General features: G+C 42.7%; 2 protein-coding genes across 7 annotated transcripts in view; one reads left to right on the top strand and one right to left on the bottom strand.

The window, feature by feature from the left end:
- The window catches only part of LOC138962836 (malonyl-CoA decarboxylase, mitochondrial-like), a 46974-nt gene that overhangs the window by 3693 nt on the left and 16808 nt on the right, over positions 1–26473 (top strand). The window contains exons 1-4 of one of the 3 annotated variants that reach the window (XM_070334797.1): positions 10805–10937; positions 23075–23191; positions 23710–23853; positions 25116–25256. In XM_070334797.1, the coding sequence (XP_070190898.1) occupies positions 23096–23191; positions 23710–23853; positions 25116–25256 (381 nt within the window). In that variant the 5' untranslated portion in view covers positions 10805–10937; positions 23075–23095. Of the gene's footprint in view, positions 1–10804; positions 10938–17492; positions 17601–23074; positions 23192–23709; positions 23854–25115; positions 25257–26473 lie in introns of those variants that run through there. The other 2 variants (XM_070334795.1, XM_070334796.1) reach the window with 2 other exon arrangements.
- LOC138962837 (all trans-polyprenyl-diphosphate synthase PDSS2-like) lies at positions 7313–17479 on the bottom strand. 4 transcript variants are annotated; one of them, XM_070334800.1, is made up of 7 exons: positions 17420–17479; positions 15566–15975; positions 13954–14085; positions 12923–13121; positions 11488–11736; positions 10140–10280; positions 7313–7578 (listed from the first exon to the last, which is right to left on the bottom strand). In XM_070334800.1, the coding sequence occupies exons 2-7, from the start codon at positions 15880–15882 to the stop codon at positions 7423–7425; spliced, it is 1194 nt and encodes a 397-aa protein (XP_070190901.1). In that variant the 5' UTR covers positions 15883–15975; positions 17420–17479; the 3' UTR covers positions 7313–7422. The 4 variants fall into 4 exon arrangements, with proteins under 4 accessions (XP_070190901.1, XP_070190902.1, XP_070190900.1 ...); XM_070334801.1 differs by having other exon boundaries at positions 17427–17449; XM_070334799.1 differs by having other exon boundaries at positions 17282–17420.

The following is a 26473-nucleotide window of genomic DNA, read 5'->3' as shown; positions in this document are numbered from 1 at the left end:
AACTTTGGCCGTGCATCGCGAACAGACAGACAGACAGACAGACACTAGTCGTATATATATATATATAGATAGATAACGCCATGGCATGCTGAACAGTGTGGGTCTCATTCTCATGCCTGACGGATTGACTTAGACAATTACAAGGGCGGATCTGGGGGGGGGGGGGGGGGGGGGGTTTCCGGGGTTTCCCCCCCCCCCCTTAAAAAAAAATTGAAAGCAAAGAAAAACTGATGGCTCAGATTGCACCAGATTGCTCCATTTCCCATGATTTTTATCAAAAATGATCCGGGTTGGGGGGGGGGGGGGGGGGGGGGGGGGGGGGGCTTGCCTTTTTTCTTCGAAGTGACGATTTTAAAAAGTAGTTGGGTAATTTGCTGGCTCAGGTTGCACCAGATCAGTCAATTGTCCTTGTTTTGATCCAAATTTGTCTTCTTAAATTTACTTTTTGGAAAGTGTATTAGGGGAAGTTTCTTGGCTCAGATTGCACCAGATTGCTCCATTTTCCTGGTTTTTACCAACATTTTCCGGAGAGGGGTGAGGGGGGTGGGGTGGGGTGGGGTGGGGTGGCATGCCCCGTGACTCCCTAGGAAGTTCGAACGCTTCGCGCCCTCAACTAAACGCTTCGCGTCGTCGAATTGACCTTAAAAGAACATTGGACCCCCCCCCCCCCCCCCTTAAAAATGATGTGATCCGCCCCTGGACTAGTAAACTCAGTTGTGCGTCCAACCGACCTATCTCGGGATAGGTAGAAGTGGTATAGGCTATGCTATGTCATGTGTCATTCCTTTCTGAAGCCTTACAATGTCGGTTTTCAAGCCGATTTAATTAGCAGGTTATGAAACAAAACATATGAACACCACCTCAGTGTACATTAAAGGCACAGTAAGCCTCCCGTATACCGCATCACAGATACTGTCAGGCTTTTACACACAGTACAAACACCCTTTCATTTAAACACTCACCGCTTGAGAACATCCTAGGTGCCCTCCGTAAAGAGCGAGCAATTTTCAAAGAATTTATTTTTGCGTGGTTTATCTTCCCCCTGAGCCATCGTCTGATCGTGAACCCGTGTGATCCAGTTTCCCTTTTTCACAATGTTGTCGTCAGTTTGTAATTCGCTGTGCCGCTTATCTGCAATAGCACGTTATTATGTACCTCTGACTATGGCACGAAACAAACGGCTGTGGTTCACAAGAACTCTAGCGATAGCTTTTGACTGTTCAGAGGAACTGGCGATAGGCATAAACCGTCGTCTGCTACGAGAACCACGACCTTGCGTGACCCTGCTTCCAGGCGTTTCTTTTTTCAAACTTTTAAAACTTCGAATTGTACTGATCTTGTCTTGATGAAAAAAGAATTCTTTTATGATTTAAGAATGTTTGTGTAACAAGCTGTCAATTTATTATTTAGATTTTAAAAGTTAGGTCCAGCGCCAAAACGCACCACGGTCCGATTGTCTCTGAGGCAATCCGCAAAATTAATTCTTTGAAAATTGCTCGCTCTTTGCGTGGGGCACCTAGGATATGTTCCCGTTTGGTGAGCGTTCAAATGGAAAGGTGTTTGTACTGTGTGTAAAAGCCTGACAGTATCTGTGATGGTTTACGGGAGGTGCACTGTGCCTTTAAGTAACTGTTTATCGCAATGCCTTGAACGGTTCAGAGCTTTGTCGTAATACATGTTGCAAAATACACACAGAATCTTCAGAGAACTTAAACGTCATAAGGTGTGTTACAGTCCGGGTGAACTTTTTAAGAAAATAAAAAAATGTAAACAAGCTTTTTCCGACCACATGCACTGTAATTTTAGAGGACACGTCCATCAGTTTGTTTGTTTGTTTGCTTAACGCCCAGCCGACCAAGAAGGGCCATATCAGGGCGGTGCTGCTTTGACATTTAACGTGCGCCACACACAAGACAGAAGTCGCAGCACAGGCTTCATGTCTCACCCAGTCACATTATTCTGACACCGGACCAACCAGTCCTAGCACTAACCCCATAATGCCAGACGCCAGGCGGAGCAGCCACTAGATTGCCAATTTTAAAGTCTTAGGTATGACCCGGCCGGGGTTCGAACCCACGACCTCCCGATCACGGGGCGGACGCCTTACCACTAGGCCAACCGTGCCGGTCGTCCATCAGTGCTGTTGTTGCATTTATTTCTGTGCAGGGGCAAGTTATCCTTAGCGGATTATGACTTTATTCAGTTATTCTGCAGAAAAACAGAAATGCAGGAGAAAAAACGTTTTTTTTTCCAGCGTTTCTGAATAATGTCATCTTCCGCCGAAGCATCGTTTTTTCTGCAGCAAAATAGTTTTTCTGCAGCATAGTGTGTTTATCTGTTTTTCTGCAGCATTATTGCGATTAACTTTTTCTTCGGAATAATCTGTGGAAGTTTTTCTGGAGAAAAACCAACGTTCTTGTAAAGTAGCGTTTGTACCCGTCTCCCCCCCCCCCCCCTCCTCCCCCCGGGATATATAGAGAATACTACATTGCTTGCTGTGTCGTACCAGATCATATTACACGAGTTATTTTTTTAAATATTGAACTGCGAGCGAAAGTGAGCTGTTCACTATTTGAAAAAGCAACGAGTGTAAATCTGGTACGACACAGCAAGCCATGTAGTATTCTGTTTATCCTACATACTGTACTTAGTGTATTTTACTGAAAATGTCTTGCAGTCGAGGCAGCTAAATTGAAGACGCTTGTTTTGGAACCTGATCTCTTCTAAAGCCTCGTGCAATCTATTACGTCAAAGCAAAGAAACGTCACTCTGAAAGTGTGGCGTGACGTGTTAGTTCTACAATTTCATCGAGGGTAATTAGCGAGCGCAATTTTTGTTTCTATAATGACGTTTGTCTCGGTGACTTTGGCATCATAAGCAGTGGAAAAACAGGTCCCTGCCAGACTTGCTTGACATGACCTCATTTACATGATATACACACGTGTGATTTGAACGATTATTATCTCACGGGTGTCTCTCTCACGTATGTAGGATAAAATCATAGCTTGCTCCACTCACTCCACAGTGGACCAATCGTTTTTTTCTGGAGCATTTCTGTTTTCAGTCTGGAGAATAACTGAATAAAGTCATATTCCGCTAAGGATAGCAAGTCTCTGTGAGTGATCAACACCGTGTTTGAAAGTAAATGCCAGTGGCCGAAACGGGTGTGAAAGCAGTGCTAGCTTTCTTCGTTCGGGAAACAAAAGGAGGTTTGAAAACGCTTGCGGCGTGCTATCGCGGACAAGCATAAATCTCTTGGAAATGAAATAGAAACTATGTTTTGCTGCTTGGCTGTTGGGGAAAACCAAAAGTAAAACCGCAGTCGGAGGACAACAGGGAGGATAGGAGTGGTGGTTTGGCACACGCACGTGACACACACACACATGTACTGACGCACGCCGCAGATGGCACACACACACACACACACACACACACACACACACACACATACCAAACACATACATTTGCACACACTATGATGCACGCACACACACACACATACAAAAACACACACACATACGCGCGCGCGGACGCACGCACTCACAGATTCATCATCAGTGAAATAGAAAACGAAAGTACGTCACAGTGAATTTCCAGAGAGAGAGAGAGAATTGGTGAAAGAGATGCTGACCGTGGTGCACGATTTGAACATACCTTGAGTGTTTGTCAGTTGAAAAACCACCATCATTTTTTTTGGTTTGGTTTGTTTGTTTGCTTTACGCCCAGCCGACCACGAAGGGCCATATCAGGGCGGTGCTGCCTTGACATATAACGTGCGCCACACACAAGACAGAGTCGCAGCACAGGCTTCATGTCTCACCCAGTCACATTATTCTGACACCGGACCAGCCAGTCCTAGCACTAACCCCATAATATCAGACGCCAGGCGGAGCAGCCACTAGATTGCCAATTTTAAAGTCTTAGGTATGACCCGGCCGGGGTTCGAACCCACGACCTCCCGATCACGGGGCGGACGCCTTACCACTAGGCCAACCGTGCCGGTTCCACCATCATTCAACAACCAATTTTCCTTTTCCCAGTGCAAAAACAAAGCCATGTCAACACTGAATAGAAAAATCCAGAGAGTGTGTGTGAGTGCTGTGTGTGTGTATGTCGAAGGAACATTCAAAGAATGCACCGCTGAGCTGTACTTTCATTTCTGTGTCAGAGCCAGGCTACGGTGCCATGACGACGTCGTGTTTGCCAAAGAACCTTTGATAGAGTTCTTTCTTGGAAACAATACATCGCTTTCGTTTCATAAACCCCCTCAACTTAAAGGTTCTCTCGAGGCACTGGCCACTGTCGGACAGATTATGAGATACCGACGAGTGTCATTGCTGCCAGTTACGCACGCCGCAGAGGTGATGCAGCAGTGAGAGAAAGGTCTGTAATTTCTTATCTTCTTTCTCTCTCAGACATAGGGCTACCATAGTAATATTGAAAATTTTTGACAATGACAGGGATGGCAAATCGTGAAATTTAGAGATCTAATAAGGAATGATCTTTGGAGCTTTGAAAATACCGGAAAGTTGGTTGGTAAAAACACATGCATATAATAAAAAACGCTCGCGCTGGACCCGAGTAGGCTCTTCAGACTGGCTCGCTCCCCCAGTATGAAAGTTTTTGTCTTGTCCACGTTTAAGACCAAGTGATTGCTCTGTGTGAATTACAGGCATTCCCTTTGCTATATAAGTACATTGCATGCGAGCCGAGGATGTGCGTGGTGACTGGCCTTTCTCTTTTATTTGATCACAGTGAAAAATATACTGCCGACCCTCAAGTTCATAACTGGTCAGTGAACTGGTGGCCCACGAAGTTCTTTTACTGTCCTGGCTCGCGGATTCTTGCATTTATCACGCCCCAGGTAGTTTTACCAAATTCTTTAATGTAAAGTGAAGGTAAAAGACTGAAACATATGTAAACAAAGGAAACCATAAGAAAAAATACAAATTAATATGATAAGAATCAAAACACAAAATCGCGACCTCTAAACCACCGCAGTCGCGACCGAGCAACCAACGCTTGGTAGAAAATGGGGTACACAACAAATCAAATTATTCAAACACACAACGCGCAAAGCCTGGCAAATCGTCTCGCATGCGAGACGCATGCTTTTTATGAGCTATATTTCTCGTCAGTGTGTGACGCGTTCGGCTTTTCTCGTCAGTTTGTGACGCGTTCGGCTGTTCTATCAGCTCAATGGCTGCGTGTTGCCCCGCCGGTGTGAACTCCTCCTACGGCCAAGTCGGTTTTGTGGTTTATTTCGCATTTAGGTCCCAGGTAACATTATGAAGTTTTAATACGATCAATTGGACCTATTATCAAGTTAGTGTATCAACTTTTGAACGAACTGCGCCCAGTAGTTTCCCAGCAATAAGCTGTTAAGTGGAGAAAGACACACACACAGACAGACACACGATTAAAGTCTGCTGAGCCCAAGTACTCGCGTAATCGGGGATAAATTATGCCTATCTTTCGCTCCGTCTGCATGTCTGTCGGTCGCACAAACACACACACACACTGTGACAAATATCAGGCATAATTTATCCCCGAGTACGCTAGTACTTGGGCTCAGCAGACTTTAATTGTGTGTCTGTCTGTGTGTGTGTCTTTCTCCACTTAACAGCTTATTGCTGGGAAACCGCTACTGAGCGCAGTTCGTTCAAAAGTTGACACACTAACTTGATAATAGGTCCGATTGATCGTATTAAAACTTCATAATGTTACCTGGGACCTAAATGCGAAATAAACCACAAAAACGACTTGGCCATAGGAGGAGTTCACACCGGCGGGGCAACACGCAGCCATTGAGCTGATAGAACAGCCGAACGCGTCACACACTGACGAGAAAAGCCGAACGCGTCACACACTGACGAGAAATATAGCTCATAAAAAGCATGCGTCTCGCATGCGAGACGATTTGCCAGGCTTTGCGCGTTGTGTGTTTGAATAATTTGATTTGTTGTGTACCCCATTTTCTACCAAGCGTTGGTTGCTCGGTCGCGACTGCGGTGGTTTAGAGGTCGCGATTTTGTGTTTTGATTCTTATCATATTAATTTGTATTTTTTCTTATGGTTTCCTTTGTTTACATATATGTTTCAGTCTTTTACCTTCACTTTACATTAAAGAATTTGGTAAAACTACCTGGGGCGTGATAAATGCAAGAATCCGCGAGCCAGGACAGTAAAAGAACTTCGTGGGCCACCAGTTCACCAGTTTGGGCAGTTATGAAGAGGGTCGGCAGTATATTTTTCACTGTGGTCAAATAAAAGAGAAAGGCCAGTCACCACGCACATCCTCGGCTTGCATGCAATGTACTTATATAGCAAAGGGAATGCCTGTAATTCACACAGAGCAATCACTTGGTCTTAAACGTGCACAGGACAAAAACTTTCATACTGGGGGAGCGAGCCAGTCTGAAGAGTACTCGGGTCCAGCGCGAGCGTTTTTTATTTATCTCCGCGGGTATTCCACAAGAAGGATTCTTTGTGCACAAACTCAGGCTACAGTTGGGGATAGAAGTTCACCAAAAATTGGAAACATACTAGCTAAAATACGGTGGGTGACGACCAATTCTTCGATTTTTGATCCACCGCCACCCAGGGCCGATAATTATGTTGGGGTGGAATTTCCGAGACTATACGGCATAATGCTCGCGCAATTTGACGACGTCAAGATGTTTTGACGTCAATGCATCGTGACGTCATCCCCTCTCCGGGGCTTTTCTCTCGTGGGCCTGGCGTGTGTGTGTTTTGGCTATGTAAGTGCACCAAGTGTTACTGTGTCACGTGTGTGTGTGAATGTGTGAGCAGGGCCGGACGAGGGGTGAGAGTGGGGGTGGTCTATGGGGGCTCGAGCCAAAACATGTTTTTCATGTGTGTGTGTTTGTGTGTGTGTGTGCGTGCTTGTGAGTGACCTCTCTCGCTGCCTAACTATCTTTTTGTCAGTGTATCATGTGTGCGTCTCTCTCTGTCTTTCTGTCTGTGTGTTTCTTGCTTTTTTCTCTTAGCCTATGTTTCCTTTTCAATGTAGAGAGAGAGAGAGAGAGAGAGAGAGAGAGAGAGAGAGAGAGAGAGAGAGAGAGAGAGAGAGAGAGAGAGAGAGAGAGAGAGAGAGAGAGAGGCGATTTGTCCTTCGCTGGGGGTATGCAGTGCCTTGGCATTGCACTTCTACTGACTTAATTTGTATTGACACAAAACTAATGTTTCTGTCAATTGTACACACACACACACACACACACACACACACACACACACACACACACACAACACACACACACACAAATATCAGGCATAATTCATTTATTTTCATTCACAAACTATGAAAGCACACACACACACACACACACACACACACTCTCTCTCTCTCACTCTTAATGCTTGCCATAAAAACAATTCAACGTACACTGATAAGTTCACAAATCAGATGCGCCTTATTGCATGCACCATGTTGATAAGGGCAGTTTTGGCGTCTGACGGCCGCAGAGAAGTCAAAGCGCTCACAGCCTTGGTACTGTAGTCGTCACACAGTTTCCGACACTCCACAACAAGACCGCTACTGTGAAGTTCTGATACAATCTGAAAACAAAAGTCTGACTATAATGCAGTGCCACAAAGTTTAAACTTATGGAAGAAATTTTAAGAAATAGATTGAAGCAGTGAATGGTATAAGACGGAACAAGTGGAATTTATTTAAGAATAATCTTTTATTTTTAACTACAGGGGTGGAGCAGTTAAGCCAGGGGGGGGTTACAACTTGGGGTCCAGGGGTAGACCCTTTGTGAGGTACATGGGCAAGGCCCCGTTGGGGGGTCTGGGGGGCAAGCTGAAGAGATTTAGCTATTTTATGAACAATTTATGGCTTATCCTTGATTTTAAACATGATCAACTGGTGTCAGCGGCCACTCAAATTAGTATTAATTTTTTTTGACAGTCTTCCACTGGCAAGGAATTCAACTTTCATCATAAGACTGAATTAAGTGATCAAGTTGAAGGTGTTTCCAAAAAAAAGGGAAAAAAAAGAACTATTTCTTTTTTAGACATCAATTACACGCTGAAGTATGCAGAGCAGCAGTAATAGTGTTTACTATAAACTTTCGTTTCTCAGGAATATACAGCCTTTCAGCATACATGCCTTTCACACACCTGAGTACTGTCTGATAGTGATAACAATACCTTTATTATCCCATCCCTCTTTGATTATGTCAACCCACATCGCTTTAGCTGTTTAGCTACCCCCCGCGGGTTAGGGGGAAGAATTTACCCGATGCTCCCTATAAGCAGGGCCGTAGCAGCCCTACCGGCCACTCCGGCCATGGCCGGACCAGTTTTTTGTTAAAAAAAAAAAAAATCGTCTTCATAAGCTTCAGCGCTGTGTTAGGAGGAAGGAGGGGTCGTGACTTAGATCGCACAATGACAGCGTTAAGCGAGAAATTGTCACTAATTGACATTCACAAGTGAAGACTATAGATCTAAATCTAAAGTAAAACTAAAAGGCAAACTGCGTATGCACCGACTGAGACGCATTACTGATCCACTGAGCCATCGCGTTTTGCACTGAAGAGACATCTGAGTTATCTACCTTAGTTCACGTTTTTCGTTTCCGGGGAAAAGTACCTTTTTATTTTTTTTATGGCCGGACCACTTTTAGGAGCTGTGCTACGGCCCTGATAAGAGGCGACTAACGGATTCTGTTTCTCCTTTTACCCTTGTTAAGTGTTTCTTGTATAGAATATAGTCAATGTTTGTAAAGATTTTAGTCAAGCAGTATGTAAGAAATGTTAAGTCCTTTGTACTGGAAACTTGCATTCTCCCAGTAAGGTAATATATTGTACTACGTTGCAAGCCCCTGGAGCAATTTTTTGATTAGTGCTTTTGTGAACAAGAAACAATTAACAAGTGGCTCTATCCCATCTCCCCCCCCTTTCCCCGTCGCGATATAACCTTCGTGGTTGAAAACGACGTTAAACACCAAATAAAGAAAGAAAGAATCGCTTTAGCTTTATTCAATTACTTATTATCATTAGGTTGGGAGAGTGTTCCCACACAGAGTTCAGTTTGATAAACACATGAACGATTGAGCACTTCCAACTTCAGCATTGAACTTCTTCTTCTTCGTTCATAGGCTGAAACTCCCACGCTGGGTATTTTCATGTTTCTATATGCAACCAAACTCTGACATGGATAACAGGATCTTTTCCCTGCGCATTTGGTCTTGTGCTTGCATACACACGAAGGGGGGATAAGGCACTAGCAGGTCTGAACATAAGTTGCCCTGGGAGACCAGAAAAATCTCCACCCTTATCCCACCAGGCGCAGCCGAGATTCGAACACAGGACCCTCCGCTTAGGAGGCTACTTTCAATCACAGTTAATTTTGTTTTAATGCAAAAATGGTTATGGCATGCATAATGTGCCACTCCTTTAAAATGCACCACATACACACACATACACAACCTATGTCCACATTACTTTCTCTCATCCTATCAAAAAGAGTCAATAATTTCTATCCATTATAGGTGTGGTGACCGTGCCTATACATGTGTCGTTCTGACGTTTAAAGAGGTCATTAAAGGAGCCCGAAGACGACTACGCAGTCTTTTTACCGAAAACTCAGAGCTAAAGCTCTGTCAACTTCTCATAGTCGACTTCGCCCAATTGCCCACGCAAATCATAGACCATTTATCCTGGACTGCCAACTAGTTCTCTCTCCGCTCTTTCTCTCTATTATGAGGTAGCGGCCTCTCGCATTTAGGAACCTACACTTACATGGCCTTTCAGAAATCAGGGGGATGTCATATCCGGTGTCGATTGTAAACATGGACGAAGTTGCCGAAGTAAGTTCTGAAAATGCTAAAATAAACTCAGCTAAAGTGCATATGGAACTTGTTTTTCGATGAGTTTTGTTAAGTTTAGTTTGGAGTTTTGGAAAATCCAGTTCATTGTCACCTCCCATTGTCACAAATAACTGGAGCGTGCTTTCTTTTCACTGTCGTTGAATCGCTGGCCTTTCAAACCGGACGCTAAGCGCCCCTGAAAGTCCAGCGTCGTAACCTCGAAGGGTCACGTGACGAGTTGGCGGTCCAGGCTATTTGGTCTATGAACAGCATTTACATGTGTGACCCACATTCTCTTCCTGACCTGTTTCATGTTCAGTTTATCCTGGTGTAACAAGGCCTGGGCGGTGTCTGGTTTTTCTTCTTGAAGCATGATGATCGGGGCGGCTGTCATGCGGATATCACTGTATTCTCCCTTTGTGATGGCAGCTAAATCATCACTTAGCTGTAGACAAAGGAAGTAGATTGTTAATGCAGTACTTTTGATGTAGATACATACATGTATCTCTTTAAAAAAAAATGAAAAAAGAGAAAGAAAAGAAAAGAAAAATCTTTAAAATGCAAGCCTTGTAATCTCTCATTGCTACAGTTTCTATGCCACCAACTGCAAAAATATACGTAGAATTGTAATGAATTTCAGTTGAGTAAAAGAATTTAGGCACACACATAATTCACAGACTGCCCACGACAAAATGTCCGGTACTGAAAAAGTTAGGGGCCAAGACCTGTTAAAAAGTGATCTTTACAAAGACATGTACATGCATACAAGTACTGTGTGTGTGTGTGTGTGTGTATGTGCGTGTGTGTGAGGGTGTGTGTGTTCCAACATATTATTAAAAAGCATGCACAATGTAAAGCATACAATATCACATGAGGGAAATCCTGTTCTAAATATAGGATCTTTCTCTGAATCCAACTGGTGCATGCACCATTATCAGTCTTTGTCACGGTACAAGCTCACAATGACGCCTTTGAAAACACCAAATCATAAATGTGGACTGTTTCCTTGAAGCAAAATTCTTAAGGAGGCAGGTTTTTGAAGAAAGTTTTGTGTACTTGTGCAGTCTTCATCATCATTTCATTCAGTCTGACAAGGACGAAGGTAGGTCTCACTTTCCTTTGATTCTTAGACATTGCATAACGAGAACACCTTTGTTTTGTCTGCAAAGGTTGCCCACTGACACAGATCAGAACACAGTTTATAAAACAACAAACAGCAGGGATCGAGGGATGTTTTTATTTCGATTCTACTGCGCTTTGAGTAGGGTGCTTAATAAAAATCAATTATTCTTTTTAATGTTAACTTTATTATTTTATTGTCATATCGCTGGGAAATTCGGGTCGCTTCCTCCTGGTGGAAAGCTAGCAGCAACCGAGACGCGCTACCCAGGTGTGTGCATGTCTAGGTGTAATCAGCCACCTGCACTTATGACAGAATGACCGAGCTCTTTTACATGCCACCATGGTGACACAGGGGTGGAACATGGATACCGTCTCCGAGTCTGCACATAAAGTTGTCCCATGTCTGCCCTGGTCCAGATTCAAACCCGTGACCCTCGGATCACAAGCTCAGTGCTCTACCATCTGAGTTACCGGGCCCCTTATTCTTATTATTTTATGATAATCAAATACACTTGTTAGAGTTTTCCTACCTGTTGTACATAAGCAGTGTTGAGGCCATAGTTGTAGGCGTCATGTTGGGCCTCCGTGCTGTGACTGGCTAGTTTCATGGCAGCCTGGCAGCTCCTGGCCAACAGACTGCCCGACTGCAGGTAGATCTGACGCAGCCAATCAGAAAATGTGACGCTGGCCGGGAGGGTGGGGTTGCCATGTTTGTCGGTGAAACCTGTAAACTCCGCCTCCATCAAATCGCCTATAGCCCCTGCTATTAATTCCACTACCTGTAAGAAAAAAAAGAAAAAACACATTTTTTTGTAAGTGTAATCTGCAATTAGTCTGTCACAATTACGTGCTAAATTGCATGCCTGATTGGCACCGCGGATGAGTATGGACATACCGACTGGTCAAATAACTATGGTACCTTGAATGGCGCCGGCTCATGCATGGCAGACGCTGGGGTGGCGAGTTGAAGATGCTTGTTGAACAGACTAACCATGTTTCTTCTCGGGGTTAAACACCAACAGAAGATGAGTAAAAAGAAATAAAGGAAGAAAAAACAAATTGCTGGTATAAGAAAAAAGGTTGGTCCCATTTTTTTTTATTTTTAGTCCAAGCATGTCATTACGATATAGCCAAAATCTTGACGTAGTGGAACACAATATAGCGGAAGTTCCCTGTAACTATTCTCCAGCCTATTACACAAATACACAAATTCCAGAAATAACTCTGTTGGGTTTGTATGGGTTGTGAAAGAGTAGAGTACCTTTGCTTTACTCAGACAAACATCACGTTTTTGAGATACACCCTCTCGCTAGTGACTGGCGCGTAATGTCACGTTTCCCAAATGGGAAGAAACTGACATTACGTACACGCGCAGGGTATCGACTATCCCACTTTCCCCAAGAGCAACACACAATGTTTGGACCGATTTCTCTCCTCTCTCCTTGCTTGTCTACTTGGTGCAAGTATTAATTGACCAGAAGCGAAGTCGAAATATTTGTCCGAGCTTCAAGCAGCATGTATAACTCTGCCGAACGATCATGAAGCAGTGACAAAGTTATTTCTTTCTTTATTTGGTGTTTAACGTCGTTTTCAACCACGAAGGTTATATCGCGACGGAGAAAGGGGGGGGAGATGGGATAGAGCCACTTGTTAATTGTTTCTTGTTCACAAAAGCACCAATAAAAAAATTGCTCCAGGGGCTTGCAACGTAGTACAATATATTACCTTACTGGGAGAATGCAAGTTTCCAGTACAAAGGACTTAACATTTCTTACGTACTGCTTGACTAAAATCTTTACAAACATTGACTATATTCTATACAAGAAACACTTAACAAGGGTAAAAGGAGAAACAGAATCCGTTAGTCGCCTCTTACGACATGCTGGGGAGCATCGGGTAAATTCTTCCTCCTAACCCGCGGGGGGACAAAGTTATTTCCAAAAATCATCTTTTACACTGGCTCACCTCTGTATTACCAAGGTCAGCGAGGCCTGTGCAGGCGCTGGCCAGCAGAAAGTCGCCGCTAAGGACGGCCATCTTGTTTCCAAACTCCATGTCCCCGGGAGCGCCATCTGCTGGCATGAGGTCAGCCATATTGACCACACCCTTGTGAATCAGGTTGGCCGTGTGGACGATCTCTGTGATCTCCGCCAGTGAACGCTGACTGTCGGAAAAGTTTGAAATAAGATACGCCAAGTGATTGCTGCTTGAAAGAGTTATAAGGATTCAATCTGACTACTGCCTACTCCCCCCCCCCCCCCCCCCCCCCCCAAAAAAAAAAAATAATAATAAAAGGTTCAGTATGAGAACCTCTTCCTTCCCGTAAAAGTGCCTTTCACAGCATATAGTGTAAATCTTATCAGTCTCTCTTGCCCTTTTCAAGCAGAAGTGAGGAAAATCTACTTGCACATTATGCATGATCAAAGTAACTAATTTCTGATGTCCCGAGCAATTTTAGCAAGAAAATGTCAACTGTAGAGCAGCAGCAGTCGACCATGACATAGTTGCTGATGTTTTCCAAGAGATTTACATTAAGTTTTGCTTAGCTAAATATTACTTAAAAAAGCAACTAAAAAAATGTGCATAACATGTATTTTTCCAGTCAGACAACTCAATAACTTTCATCAAAAATAAAGAATTATAAAAATGCCTTGCTTACTTCAGCTACCAAAAAGATAAGCTATAATCTTCTTCTCCATTGTTCTAGGCCGCACCTCCCACGTTCACTCATGTTTGAGCATGAGTGGATTTTTAGGTGTATGACCCTATTTAGCCCGCCATTCAGGCAGCATGATGCATATTAAACGCTGCTTTCGGGGGAAGCATGCTGGGTATTTTTGTGTTTATAACCCACCGAGCTCTGACATGGATTACAGGATCTTTTCCGTGCGCACTTGGTCTTGTGCTTGCGTGTACACACGAAGGGCCGGATAAGTATAACTAGCAGCCTATAATCAATTCTGACCATCACTGCTATACCATAATGTCTGACCAACCTGGGAAAGATGCCGCTGACCATGTCATGCTCTGTGACGTCCATGCCAGGCGCCGGTCCAGCCGCCTTGGACAACAACAGGACAATGAGGCCTCTGGTCTGAAGCCCATGTTTGCCATCATGGATCATGTCTCTAAAAACAAAAAAACAGGGAGAAAAAATTAGTGATTAGAGTTAGTGATTTAGTAATCTGCATGATTGTGATGTGAATCATAAAGTGCAGTAGTCCTTTTCTTTTGTGACTTAAAAAAGTCGCATAAAATAAAATTAATACATTTTTGTAAAAGCCGGATATGACATCAAAGACAGACATGAGCAAGTTCCAGAATTTTCACTCGCCTTGTGGGCTAGTGAAATTCAAAATTGACTAGCCCACAAACAAATTCACTCGCCCACAAAAATGAGTTTCCAAAAAACAAAACGATTGCATCCATTCAAACGTGGTGAAAGGCGAGGAGGTCTTTGCAAGCGCCTGTACAGATCGCATCAGTTGAGCGACACGAGCACGCTGGTCTTACGTTAGCTGGTGCATAGCGTGTCCCCCCTCGGTGTCTTCGACCTTTTTGTTTGAATTTACACATTTTTTGGTGTTTTGTCGGTGAGACTTTGATGTTTCGTGTGCACGTATGTTTTCTAGGTTAATTTTGTCCGTACCAACAACGAATGACCCCTTTCTCTCCTTCTCAGAAGCGGCATTCTTTTCGCAAGCAGTACACAACATGACGTTTTTTTCCCAATCAAAATCGGATCATAGTTTACCCAGTCTCTCTGCTCACCAGTCAGATTATGTATGGTCGGCCTGAAAGGAACGCTTCCTCTGTCCGGAGTCATACTTTTTCAATCTTCCGAACTCCGTTCCCTCTGGGTTTTTTTTTTTTTTTGGTGTGTGTGTGTGTGTGGGGGGGGGGGGGGTCAGTTGTTCAAGTATTTCTACATGTTTACAGCTTCAGATCTGCCTAGGCTTCTGAGACACACGTGCTGCGTCGACAATTCTGATCGGTTAGATTTGCGTCAACGAAAAGTCCTGATAACCCTGAAATCATACTGTCAGTGTCATTCTGATTGGTTCATGGTCACTAAAGAGAATTTCCCGATCAGCTGGAACTGGAGCTTCGATCACATCTAATTTTAGCAATTGTAGATGACAACGTGCTTCACAAAAGACAATCGTCGCTCGGAAAATGATAATACCACAGACCCAAAATTTACACTCGCCAAGTGGGCGATCATTATAACACTTTCTACTCGCCCACACTCATTTCTGGTCGCCTGTGTAAATTTCTTGCTCATGCCTGAAAGAGATTAATTGAATAAAATGAGAGAAAAAAACGGCTGGGGATATCATTTGCATGAGCTCTAATTTTTTTAAGATCAGTCCAGTAGTTTTCTGAAAATCGCTCCACACACACACACACATACACCACCACCACCATTCTCGTCTCGATTTCCAGTCTTTGTTTAAACATTTAGTCATAATTTATAAAAAAATTATTTACTAATAATGTGATCACAAAAAAGGAAAAAAGTCTTGAAATGAAGCTTTACTTACTGACAATAAAAAATACTGAAGATCCAAGAATAATAAGTTTTCCTAGTTAATATGTAAAACCTACTTGGCAGTCTGAAGTAGTGGGTGTCTGGTGCCAACCAGTTTTCTCATCTGCAGTGCGACATTGGACAGTTCATCGCTCAGCAAACACCGCAGACTCAGAAACGACGTTGGGTATCCCACAATCCTCTCAGCATCTGAGACCACTTTGTTCCATTCGCTTGGCTTACTGAAGCCCAGAATTCCCATGGGCCTGACAGAATCATAGTTTTTGTCTGAAACTGTCAGTAACTGTTTTGAAGTACAGCCTGACAAACGCTGTGACTCTCTCATGCAGCTGCGTACCATCAAGGGCACAAGGAGATTTGTCTGTGAGCGCATCCTTGTGGTTTGTGAATTGGATGAATATTTCTTTCTTGCAAACAATTATTCACTGCTCACACATGTATTCTTCTTTTCATGTCAAATCTGAAACTGAAATTATATTTATACTTATAGTGAAAAAAAGAAACAAAAGCAAAAATTACAGAAAGGTCTTATTTCTACATATATGTGTATGAAGAAACAACAAGTCGCGTAAGGCGAAAATACAATATTTAGTCAAGTAGCTGCCATTTTTCAGCAAGACCGTATACTCGTAGCATCGTCAGTCCACCGCTCATGGCAAAGGCAGTGAAATTGACAAGAAGAGCGGGGTAGTAGTTGCGCTAAGAAGGATAGCACGCTTTTCTGTACCTCTCTTTGTTTTAACTTTCTGAGCGTGTTTTTAATCCAAACATATCATATCTATATGTTTTTGGAATCAGGAACCGACAAGGAATAAGATGAAAGTGTTTTTAAATTGATTTGGACAATTTAATTTTGATAATAATTTTTATATATTTAATTTTCAGAGCTTGTTTTTAATCCGAATATAACATATTTATATGTTTTTGGAATCAGCAAATGATGGAGAATAAGATAAACGTAAATTTGGATCGTTTTATAAATTTTTATTTTTTTTTACAATTTTCAGATTTTTAATGACCAAAGTCATTAATTAATTTTTAAGCCACCAAGCTGAAATGCAATACCGAACCCCGGGCTTCGTCGAAGATTACTTGACCAAAATTTGAACCAATTTGGTTGAAAAATGAGGGCGTGACAGTGCCGCCTCAACTTTCACAAAAAGCCGGAAATGACGTCATCAAAGACATTTATCAAAAAAATGAAAAACACGTTCGGGGATTTCATACCCAGGAACTCTCATGTCAAATTTCATAAAGATCGGTCCAGTAGTTTAGTCTGAATCGCTCTACACACACACACACACACACGCACGCACGCACACACACACGCACATACACCACGACCCTCGTTTCGATTCCCCCTCGATGTTAAAATATTTAGTCAAAACTTGACTAAATATAAAAAGCACTTTCCATACGACCCTTTGCTTTCACCAGTCTAATGTCATAGCGTACTGTGCGTACACTAATCAGTCTGATGTAATTGCACTTTTTACTTGCACAAAATCAGAAAATGCCCCAATGTGTTATCACCTTCCCTCTCAAACAAAACCGTTCCTGAAGAAAAAAAAAAAAAACCACGCCCATAACTGCACAGTTTTGAAAAGAAAAACAACAAGAGCTGGTGCCAGTGTTTGGAATATTTTATCAGCAATTACCCATCCAGCTATCTGACATGGACCTTTAGCAGTCCATCTGTTTTTGGAGAGGCGACGTGTAGCAGACGACGCGGTTGGGAGATTACAAAAGGGCATAATCAAGGTCACATTTACATGCTGTGGCTTCAACTATTTGTCATATTTATTATACGGTGAATCAGCGTAAGTCTTTCTGATGAGTCGCAGCAAATGAATAATAAAATCATGGACTCGAGTTGTTGTAACACTTCACAAAAATCACATTGCAAGCACGTTTTACGTCAGTCTTCGAAAACTCCGCCATGTTGATATTCGCAACTTCCTGGCCAAAGGGAAATCACTCTGAATGACGAAAAGTTTACAACAACCCAAAATGGCACTGAGACGTCTCCTCCAGCTTAGGGGGGTAAACTCTCTTTGTCACTGCACTAGACCTCACGGTTTAATCGACATGGTGAGAGCATTTGCACATCTTAACCTTGTTTTTAATTCCATCTGCTTGCAGGAAGATCGAATCGGATGAGTAAAGTGGAAACATGTTACAAGTTCTTCCTCCCTTTTTTTTTTGCATGTCAACTGCATAGGGGTCAAAGGTCATTGAGCCTTCTTGAGTTGATGTAGCTGTTGGAGAGAGCGGTTTTGCAGATTTTATTTACGGTTCAGGCGAGGCAGAAAATGTGCAAGTATAGGATCTCATTCTTTAACACTGAATGTTTGTTGATGCCGAAAGTCCTCTATTCCCCTGTGGCTGGGCCATTTCGGATATAGGGCATATCCAGCGTCACGGACGAGGCATTCGGACGAACATAAAGGCACGTGGAAATCAACAAAACAACTATATTAAGTGGACAATGATCGAGGATTATGCAACTTGTGACTGTTGTTTTCTGTGAAGTATGAAATAGAGAAATATTTAATTTGTGGGCGAGTTCTTCGATGTTTGATGTGCGTCACGGACGAGGCCAAAATTCTGTCCTATTTTTCAATCACAAAGAAGTAAGTTGATATTTCTGCGAATTGTGTTCGCTGTTTTCGTTCATAGCGATGAAACATTAATGGCAAGCATTGCTCTTTCGGTAAAGATAATTCAAAAAGTTAAAAAATAAATCACATTTCGGAGAAACGCTTGAACATTTGTCACGGACGAGGCCAGTACGCGTCACGGACGAGGCACGTACGAAATGCACTATAGTAGTGACGTCTTCAGGAGATCAACAAATTTTATTATAGCAACATATCGTTTTCAGTAGTCACCCACAATGTGAGACTATCATTAATTTGGGTCAGTGTTTACATTCGCTCGTTCGTCCGCCCGGGTTACGTCTGTCCGTTAGCTTTAGTAAGCATAAAGAAGGATCCTCAAGAGCCCATGAATATTTGAAAACAAAACTTGGTGGATAGGTACATATGGGTAATATAATCTGTCGTGCAAAGTTTCAAGGTTGTAAATGAAAGGTCAAGGTCAGATCTATGTTCGAACCTTGATTTTTTTTTCAGATTTGTGTTGGAGAGTTATCCAGCCAAAGTTTTAATCCAATCAAGTTGAAAATTGGTATTGTGACAGAGTGTATATTAAGAAATGCATCAAAATTATGAGCTCGAATGAAATATGTTTTGATTGCATGCGTTTGAGCATGTGTCTGTTTGTCTAAATATGAACAATACTTGTTGCACCAACGGGTTTTTTCTCTCATATAAATAAAACAAAACACTTGTCAAAGGTTAAAAGACAAACGATGCTGTTTATTTAACAGAATTTCGGCAAGTTGCTTTTATTTAACTTCAGGATTGTTAATTTCCCTCCAACATGAGATAACAACTGAGCATGCAGCTTCCACAGTAAATGGTTAAAATGCCAATTAAATTACATTCTTATCCCAACTCACATAAAAGCAATTTACTTCAGTTTAGTGCTAGGACGCTGAATCGTCACCTTGGTAACAAGGGGAGGTAACCCTAAAAAAAGAGCGACCTTGACCCTATAATCAATCAATCAATCAATCAATCAATGAGGCTTATATCGCGCATATTCCGTGGGTACAGTTCTAGGCGCTCTGCAGTGATGCCGTGTGAGATGAAATTTTATACGGCCAGTAATTGCAGCCATTTCGGCGCATATTTACCTTTCACGGCCTATTATTCCAAGTCACACGGGTATAGGTAGACAATTATTAACTGTGCCTAAGCAATTTTTGCCAGGAAAGACCCTTTTGTCAATCGTGGGATCTTTAACGTGCACACCCAATGTAGTGTACACGGGGGGGGGGGAGTTTGGACACCGAAGAGAGTCTGCACACAAATTTGACTCTGAAATAAATTTCCGCCGAACCTGGGATCGAACTCACGCTGACAGCGGCCAACTGAATACAAATCCAGCGCGCTACCAACTGAGCTATATCCCCGCCCCGTATAATATCCCTATATCCCCGTATAATAGTACGAAGTCTCGCGTGACTTCCTGACCTTGCCGCCATCTTTGAATCATATTCTCTTCAGCGATCCGTGGGTACGGACGTGTTTGTTTTCGCTCCGGCTTTTCAGCCGTTTTGTCTGATGCTAACCCTAACCGGTTCTTTTTCTGGTCTGGGAACAAGAAATGTTGACGTTGTAAGCAGTTTCTCGTTATAACCGGTTTCGTTATAACCAGTTTGTTTTTAGTGATAACTAAGAACAGCGCTAGCAGGGAAAAAATAAAATGTTCGTTATGACCAATATTCGTTATAACCGGTTACGTTATAAACGATTCCGACTGTAATGTGTTTGGGTTGCTTCACATTTTTAGTAATCTGCATTCCCCACAATTATTGATAAAACAAGAGGCGAAGCCTTCAAGGCTAACGTAAGAAATCGACAAACAGTAACACAAACTCAATCACTCCGTCACACATACACACACACACACACACACACACACACACACACACACACACACACACACACACACACACACACACACACACACACACACACACACACAGTAAGCATAGGTGAAACTATGCAAGAAAGCGAGACCCTGGATCTGCCAAGAAGTCTCGGCCCGCTCACAATAACAATGACCGAGACTTTCAGTAATTCCTTTGCGTGACGTCTAACCCTCTTACGTCATAATGTGACGTCTTCAAATAGTTTCTATCACACACGTCGAACACTTTTGACCGAGACTGACGTAATCCATAGACTCGGAAATGTTAAAGTTTCTACCACAGACATACACACATACATACATACGCACGCACGCACGCACGCACGCACGCACAGACAGACAAAGTTTATCATCGCATAGGCTACACTTACGTGAGCCAAAAAACAACATTCCACCAGGCACATATTATTGTCTAGACTAACGCATCATATATTTTTTTTCGTCATCGATGACGTCATCAGCATGTCATGACATGTCTCAGTCTAAGAATAGGTCTAAATTAATCAGCTGACTGATTTCTGATGAAGCACGCGCAAAGACAGGGAGACAAAAGGAAGGCAAATACCGCTATAACACATCAAAAAGTGCCTCGTCCGTGACACAATTAAGTCAGCAACTGTATGTCTGGCAAATTAAATAACAGCGACAAATAGTGCCTTTCGAAAAGCTTGAAGATAATCTCAAGTAAAATTTCTGTATAAAACGAAATGCAATCAGTACATGAATTTTTGTATCCAAAATGTCACGGACGAGGCCATTTAGGGGGGTGAGTTGCATTCTTTAATATTTTGGCTACAAAGAGTTTCAACAACTGCCGACTTATATCACAGTATACACCAATGTCAGTCTCATGTGATCTGATGATTACTGAAATTACAAAAAAAATTGGATTGTACTGAACCCGAATGTAAAAAAAGTGACCAAAAACGTCACTTCATGCACAGTGAAATCCTCTTAAACAATATGACTGCTAAACAAGGGACATAACTCAGTGAGGAAAATAAAATATTGATTATGAACATATGAACATTCTACAACAAAGCCAGCGTACCGAAATAAAGAAATTTGTGTTTTAATTTCAAGCGTTGAGAGAGCTAATTTTTTGGACATGCCCTATATCTATATATATATATATACGACTAGTGTCTGTCTGTCTGTCTGTCTGTCTGTCTGTCTGTTCGCGATGCACGGTCAAAGTTCTCGGTGGATCTTTTTCAAATTTGGACACCGTATTCATCTACACCCCGGACACAACCTCATCGATGAGATATTTGAACACGTGCTCTCAGCGAGCAGCGCTGTGCGCGCTGAACCGATTTTGTGTTTTTTTGGTCTGGATCCACTACCAGGAACTCTTCCTTATCTTCTCCAGTGTTTTTAGCCGCGATTATCTCCCTTCCTCTGTGTGGCGTCAATCCATATTCCCGTTACTACATTACTATTTTTAGAAGGTCACTGCACGTTACTATTTTTAGAAGGTCTCCAGTGTTTTGCGCGTTTATCTCCTTTCCTTGGTGCGCCGGCAAAGCCGGCGTACACCCGGCTTTGCCGGGTCCCAGGCGCAGCCTGGTATTCGGCTCTACTTCTTCCCGGCGAAGTCGGTACCCGGCGAAGCGGGTAATCATCTAGTATAATATATAGTGCTTGCTGGTTAAGTGCTCGTGTGTGTGTGTGTGTGTGCGTGTGAGTGTGAGTGTGTGTTGAACATGCACACTTTACATTTGACAAAAAAGTCATTTGTACTTCATATATATAATACTAGATGATTACCCGCTTCGCCGGGAAGAAGTAGAGCCGAATACCCGGCCGTCGCCGGGGACCCGGCTTTGCCGGGTGTACGCCGGCATCGCCGGCGCACGAAGGAAGGGAGATCTAAAAATAGTAACGTGCAGTGACCTTCTAAATATAAACGTACAAACGGGAATATCGATTGACGCCAGCGCACGAAGGAAGGAAGATCTAAAAATAGTAACGTGCAGTGAAAAACGAAAATCGGTTCAGCGCTGCGCGCTGAGAGCACGTGTTGAAATATCTCATCGATCAGGTTGTGTCCGGGGTCTCTGTCAATAAGCCCACCAAATTTGAAGCAGATCCATCGAGAACTTTGGCCGTGCATGGCGATCAATCACACACACACACACACACACACACAGACACAAGTCGTATATATATATAGATATATAGTAGTATTCTGTTTATCCTACATACTGTACTTACGTGTATTTTACTGAAAATGTCCTGCAGTCGAGGCAGCTAAATTGAAGACGCTTGTTTTGGAACCTCGATCTCTTCTAAAGCCTCGTGCAATCTATTATGTCAAAGCAAAGAAACGTCACTCTGAAAGTGTGGCGTGACGTGTTAGTTCTAAAGATTCATCGAGGGTAATTAGCGAGCGCAATTTTTGTTTCTATAATGACGTTTGTTTCGGTGACTTTGGCATCATTAGCAGTGGAAAAACAAGTCCCTGCCAGACTTGCTTGACATGACCTCATTTACATGATATACACACGTGTGATTTGAACGATTATTATCTCACGGGTGTCTCTCTCACGTATGTAGGATAAATAGGGTGTATAAAAAAAGGACCCCAAAAGACATTGAAACATCGGTTCCGAGAAATGGAAAAACTAAGAGAAGGGAAAATGAAATCCTAATGACAACACAATGGTACCAACAGGATGGAGCCCCAACACATTCTCAGAGAAATCCAGAACATCCCACAGGAAACATTCCCCAATGTAATGAACAATTTATATGGCAATGAGGATGCAGTCTGTCATTGGAAAACGGGGTGGCTACATTGATCACGTGGTGTGAAGAAACAGACAATCTCAACTGAAAGCTGTGAACTGGGGACAAAACTTCTATGAACTGACTACAATATCACGCAAAAATGATTTCAATGAAGTTACTGACTTCACAGTCTGTAGTATTGAAAGAAAATCGGGTACTTTTTTTGAGACACCCTGTGTGTACAATGGAAAGAATAATTGTTTTGTTTGCAGATCTTCCGATCCCATAGTAAGATGCAAATCCGTGCCATGAGTTTTAAGACTGAAGACATTGGCCAGTTTCTTCAATCCATGTTTACTACACCCGACCTGGGCTCTGGGGCAACAGAGGTTGGTAGTACTGCAAACTAGAACTATTCAGTGTGTGAGTGCAGGTTCAATTCTATGACAAAAGATAATTTAATGACTTCTGTTATTATTTTGTTGTTGTTATTATTATTATTATTAAATAGAGGGTGAAAGTCGCTTGTTCATTTGATTCTTGAATGCTTTCTCTCAGGCGCCATGAGAGTTAAGGTTCTGCATAAGGCCAAAAAAAAAATAGTCTGTTTACGGTAACCCGACCGACCCTATTTTTTTTGCCCGACCCTAGACTTTTTTTTGGCATTTGGAAAAAAAAATTTTTAAAAAAATAACGTAAAAATATGGGGTTTTTTGAAAAAAAAAAAAAAAAAAAAAAAAATCCCGACATACCTACCCTATTTTTTGGGCCTATATGTTACCGTAAACAGACCTATTTTTTTTTGTTGGGCTAACTCACTCTGTAGCTAGCTTACTCTATAACACATGCCGTCTGCATTTGGGGCTCTTACTTCCCTTTGTCGTTCAGATCTGTGGTTATTTTTCAGAACAAATGCAAGAGGTTTTGCAGTTACTACCGCACGCTCCAGGACACGCAAAACAAAATGGCCTTCCTAGGCCAACTATCGCAGCAGTACAGCATTGACCAGGACGCCGTCCTACAGGGGGCACACACCCTGGCTTCCTCACAGGTTAATAGTGGAACCCTCCCCCCCCTCCCCCGCCCCCTGCTTTTAAGACCTCCAAAAATAAGAAAAAAATCAGGTCTTAAAAAGGGGGAGTCTGAAAATCGGTGTTTGTTTACAGGGCTTATGATAAGAAAATTTGAAAACTCAAGGTCTTAAAAGGGATTAAGTCTTAAATTGGGCGGGGGGGGGGGGGGGGGGGGGGGGCATCTTACAAGGGCCCAGTTCCACAGTATTGGGAGATACACTGGAACCCCCATTTTAAGACCTAAAACTATAGGAGAAAATCGGGTCTTAAAAAGGAGGAAGACTTGGGGGTTGACTTACATAGGTTATGGACAAAAAAATGCAAAAAGATGAGGTCTTGATTTTAAGTTAGAAAGGGAGAAAGTCTTAAACGGGGGGTTCCACTGTAATTGGGAGAGACACTCACTGGAACCCCCCTTTTATGACTACAAACAATCTGAGAAAATCTGGGTCTTAAAAGGCAGGGAGATAAACTTACTGAGGTTTAAGCTGAACAAACAAGGTCTTAAAAATGGCGTAAGTCTTAAATGGGGGGGGGGGGGGGGGGGGGGGGGGGGGGAGGGGTGGTTGGGTTCAACTGTACACATGTACGTATCATGATATTATATGGTGTCACAAGCTCGTGGATTTGAATTTTTTTAAATTTAGAAACTGTTGGTATAATTTTCATGAACTAGTGCAGCTGTCTTGGGAAGGTGACTTTAAGTTTGTGTCTGCAGTGTGTCTTTCTGTCTTTATCTGTATTGTTCTGTGTCTATTTCTGTGTCTATTGTTTTGTTTGTTTGTTTGCTTAACGCCCAGCCGACCACGAAGGGCCATATCAGGGCGGTGCTGCTTTGACATATAATGTGCGCCACAGACAAGACAGAAGTCGCAGCACAGGCTTCATGTCTCACCCAGTCACATTATTCTGACACCGGACCAACCAGTCCTAGCACTAACCCCATAATGCCAGACGCCAGGCGGAGCAGCCACTAGATTGCCAATTTTAAAGTCTTAGGTATGACCCGGCCGTGGTTCGAACCCACGACCTCCCGATCACGGGGCGGACGCTTTACCACTAGGCCAACCGTGCCGGTCCATTTCTTTGTCTGTATGTGTTATGAGAGAGAAAATGTGTGCTTGTGTGTGTGCGTGAGCATGTGTGTGTTTGTGTGTGTGTGTGCGTGCATGTGTGTGTGTGTGTGTGTGTGTGTGTGTGTGTGTGTGTGTGTGATCAAATTCTTTTATATTTTGTTCAGGACAGAGGCGAAGCGCAAGTCATCAAGTCCATGGAGCGTCTGAGATCGGCCATGACACCTCGATACCAGACCCTCTTCCAGCAGATCGGGCGCATAGAGGGAGGGGTCAAGTTTCTTGTGGATATGCGTGCTGACCTATTAGTGAGTCTGCACTTTCAACTTTTGTTGAAGTTCACACCTTAGCCAAGCAGAAGATTTTTTTTGTAGAGCAACTGATTTCTGAGGGATCTACTAACCAAAGGGATGTAAGCGCTCTAAATGCATACAACATGTAATTTCGTTTAAGATTCTAATTTTTGAGGGGCTTCTGATAGCAGGTGCCAGACTTTGTTCTTGTTTTAGTATAACGTTATTTGATGTCTGTTTTCTTCTTTACTGATTTTTTTCTTTTTCTTTCTGTCGTCTCTCCTTTTTTTTTGTGTTGTATTTTAGCTGGCGAAAACATACGTCAACACCGGTCCTTTGTCAAAATTTTATTGTTCGTTTTTCTGGTGAGTCCATTTTCGTTGTTCGTGTTTCTGGTGAGTCCATTTTCGTTGTTCGTGTTTCTGGTGGGTCCATTTTTGTTGTTCGTGTTTCTGGTGGGTCCATTTTTGTTGTTCGTGTTTCTGGTGAGTCCATTTTCGTTGTTCGTGTTTCTGGTGAGTCCATTTTCGTTGTTCGTGTTTCTGGTGAGTTCATTTTCGTTGTTCGTGTTTCTGGTGAGTCCATTTTTGTTATTCGTGTTTCTGGTGAGTCCATTTTCGTTGTTCGTGTTTCTGGTGAGTCCATTTTCGTTGTTCGTGTTTCTGGTGAGTCCATTTTCGTTGTTCGTGTTTCTGGTGAGTCCATTTTCGTTGTTCGTGTTTCTGGTGAGTCCATTTTCGTTGTTCGTGTTTCTGGTGAGTCCATTTTCGTTGTTCGTGTTTCTGGTGAGTCCATTTTCGTTGTTCGTGTTTCTGGTGAGTCCATTTTCGTTGTTCGTGTTTCTGGTGAGTCCATTTTTGTTGTTCGTGTTTCTGGTGAGTCCATTTTTGTTGTTCGTGTTTCTGGTGAGTCCATTTTTGTTGTTCGTGTTTCTGGTGAGTCCATTTTTGTTGTTCGTGTTTCTGGTGAGTCCATTTTTGTTGTTATCTTGTTCTTGTTCTTCTTACCTGTAGTCTCTTGTTCCTGTACATCTCCAAAGCTTAAAAGAAAAATACTGCTTAAAACTGTTGTACAAATTAAGTAACTCTCTGATAGACAAAAGAGTGGGAATCATTTTGAGCAGGAGTTCCCTCCCTTGTGCCATTTCCTGGCAGCTCCAACTCTCCGGGATATAGTCGCTCCATATTTTTTTCCAGCCAGATGTACCCTGCTTAACCTTCAGTTGCAGCAAG

This window comes from Littorina saxatilis, linkage group LG3 (genome assembly GCF_037325665.1).
Source record: "Littorina saxatilis isolate snail1 linkage group LG3, US_GU_Lsax_2.0, whole genome shotgun sequence".
Classification (NCBI taxonomy): Eukaryota; Metazoa; Mollusca; class Gastropoda; order Littorinimorpha; family Littorinidae; genus Littorina; species Littorina saxatilis.
This window is presented reverse-complemented; position numbering and strand designations above follow the sequence as displayed.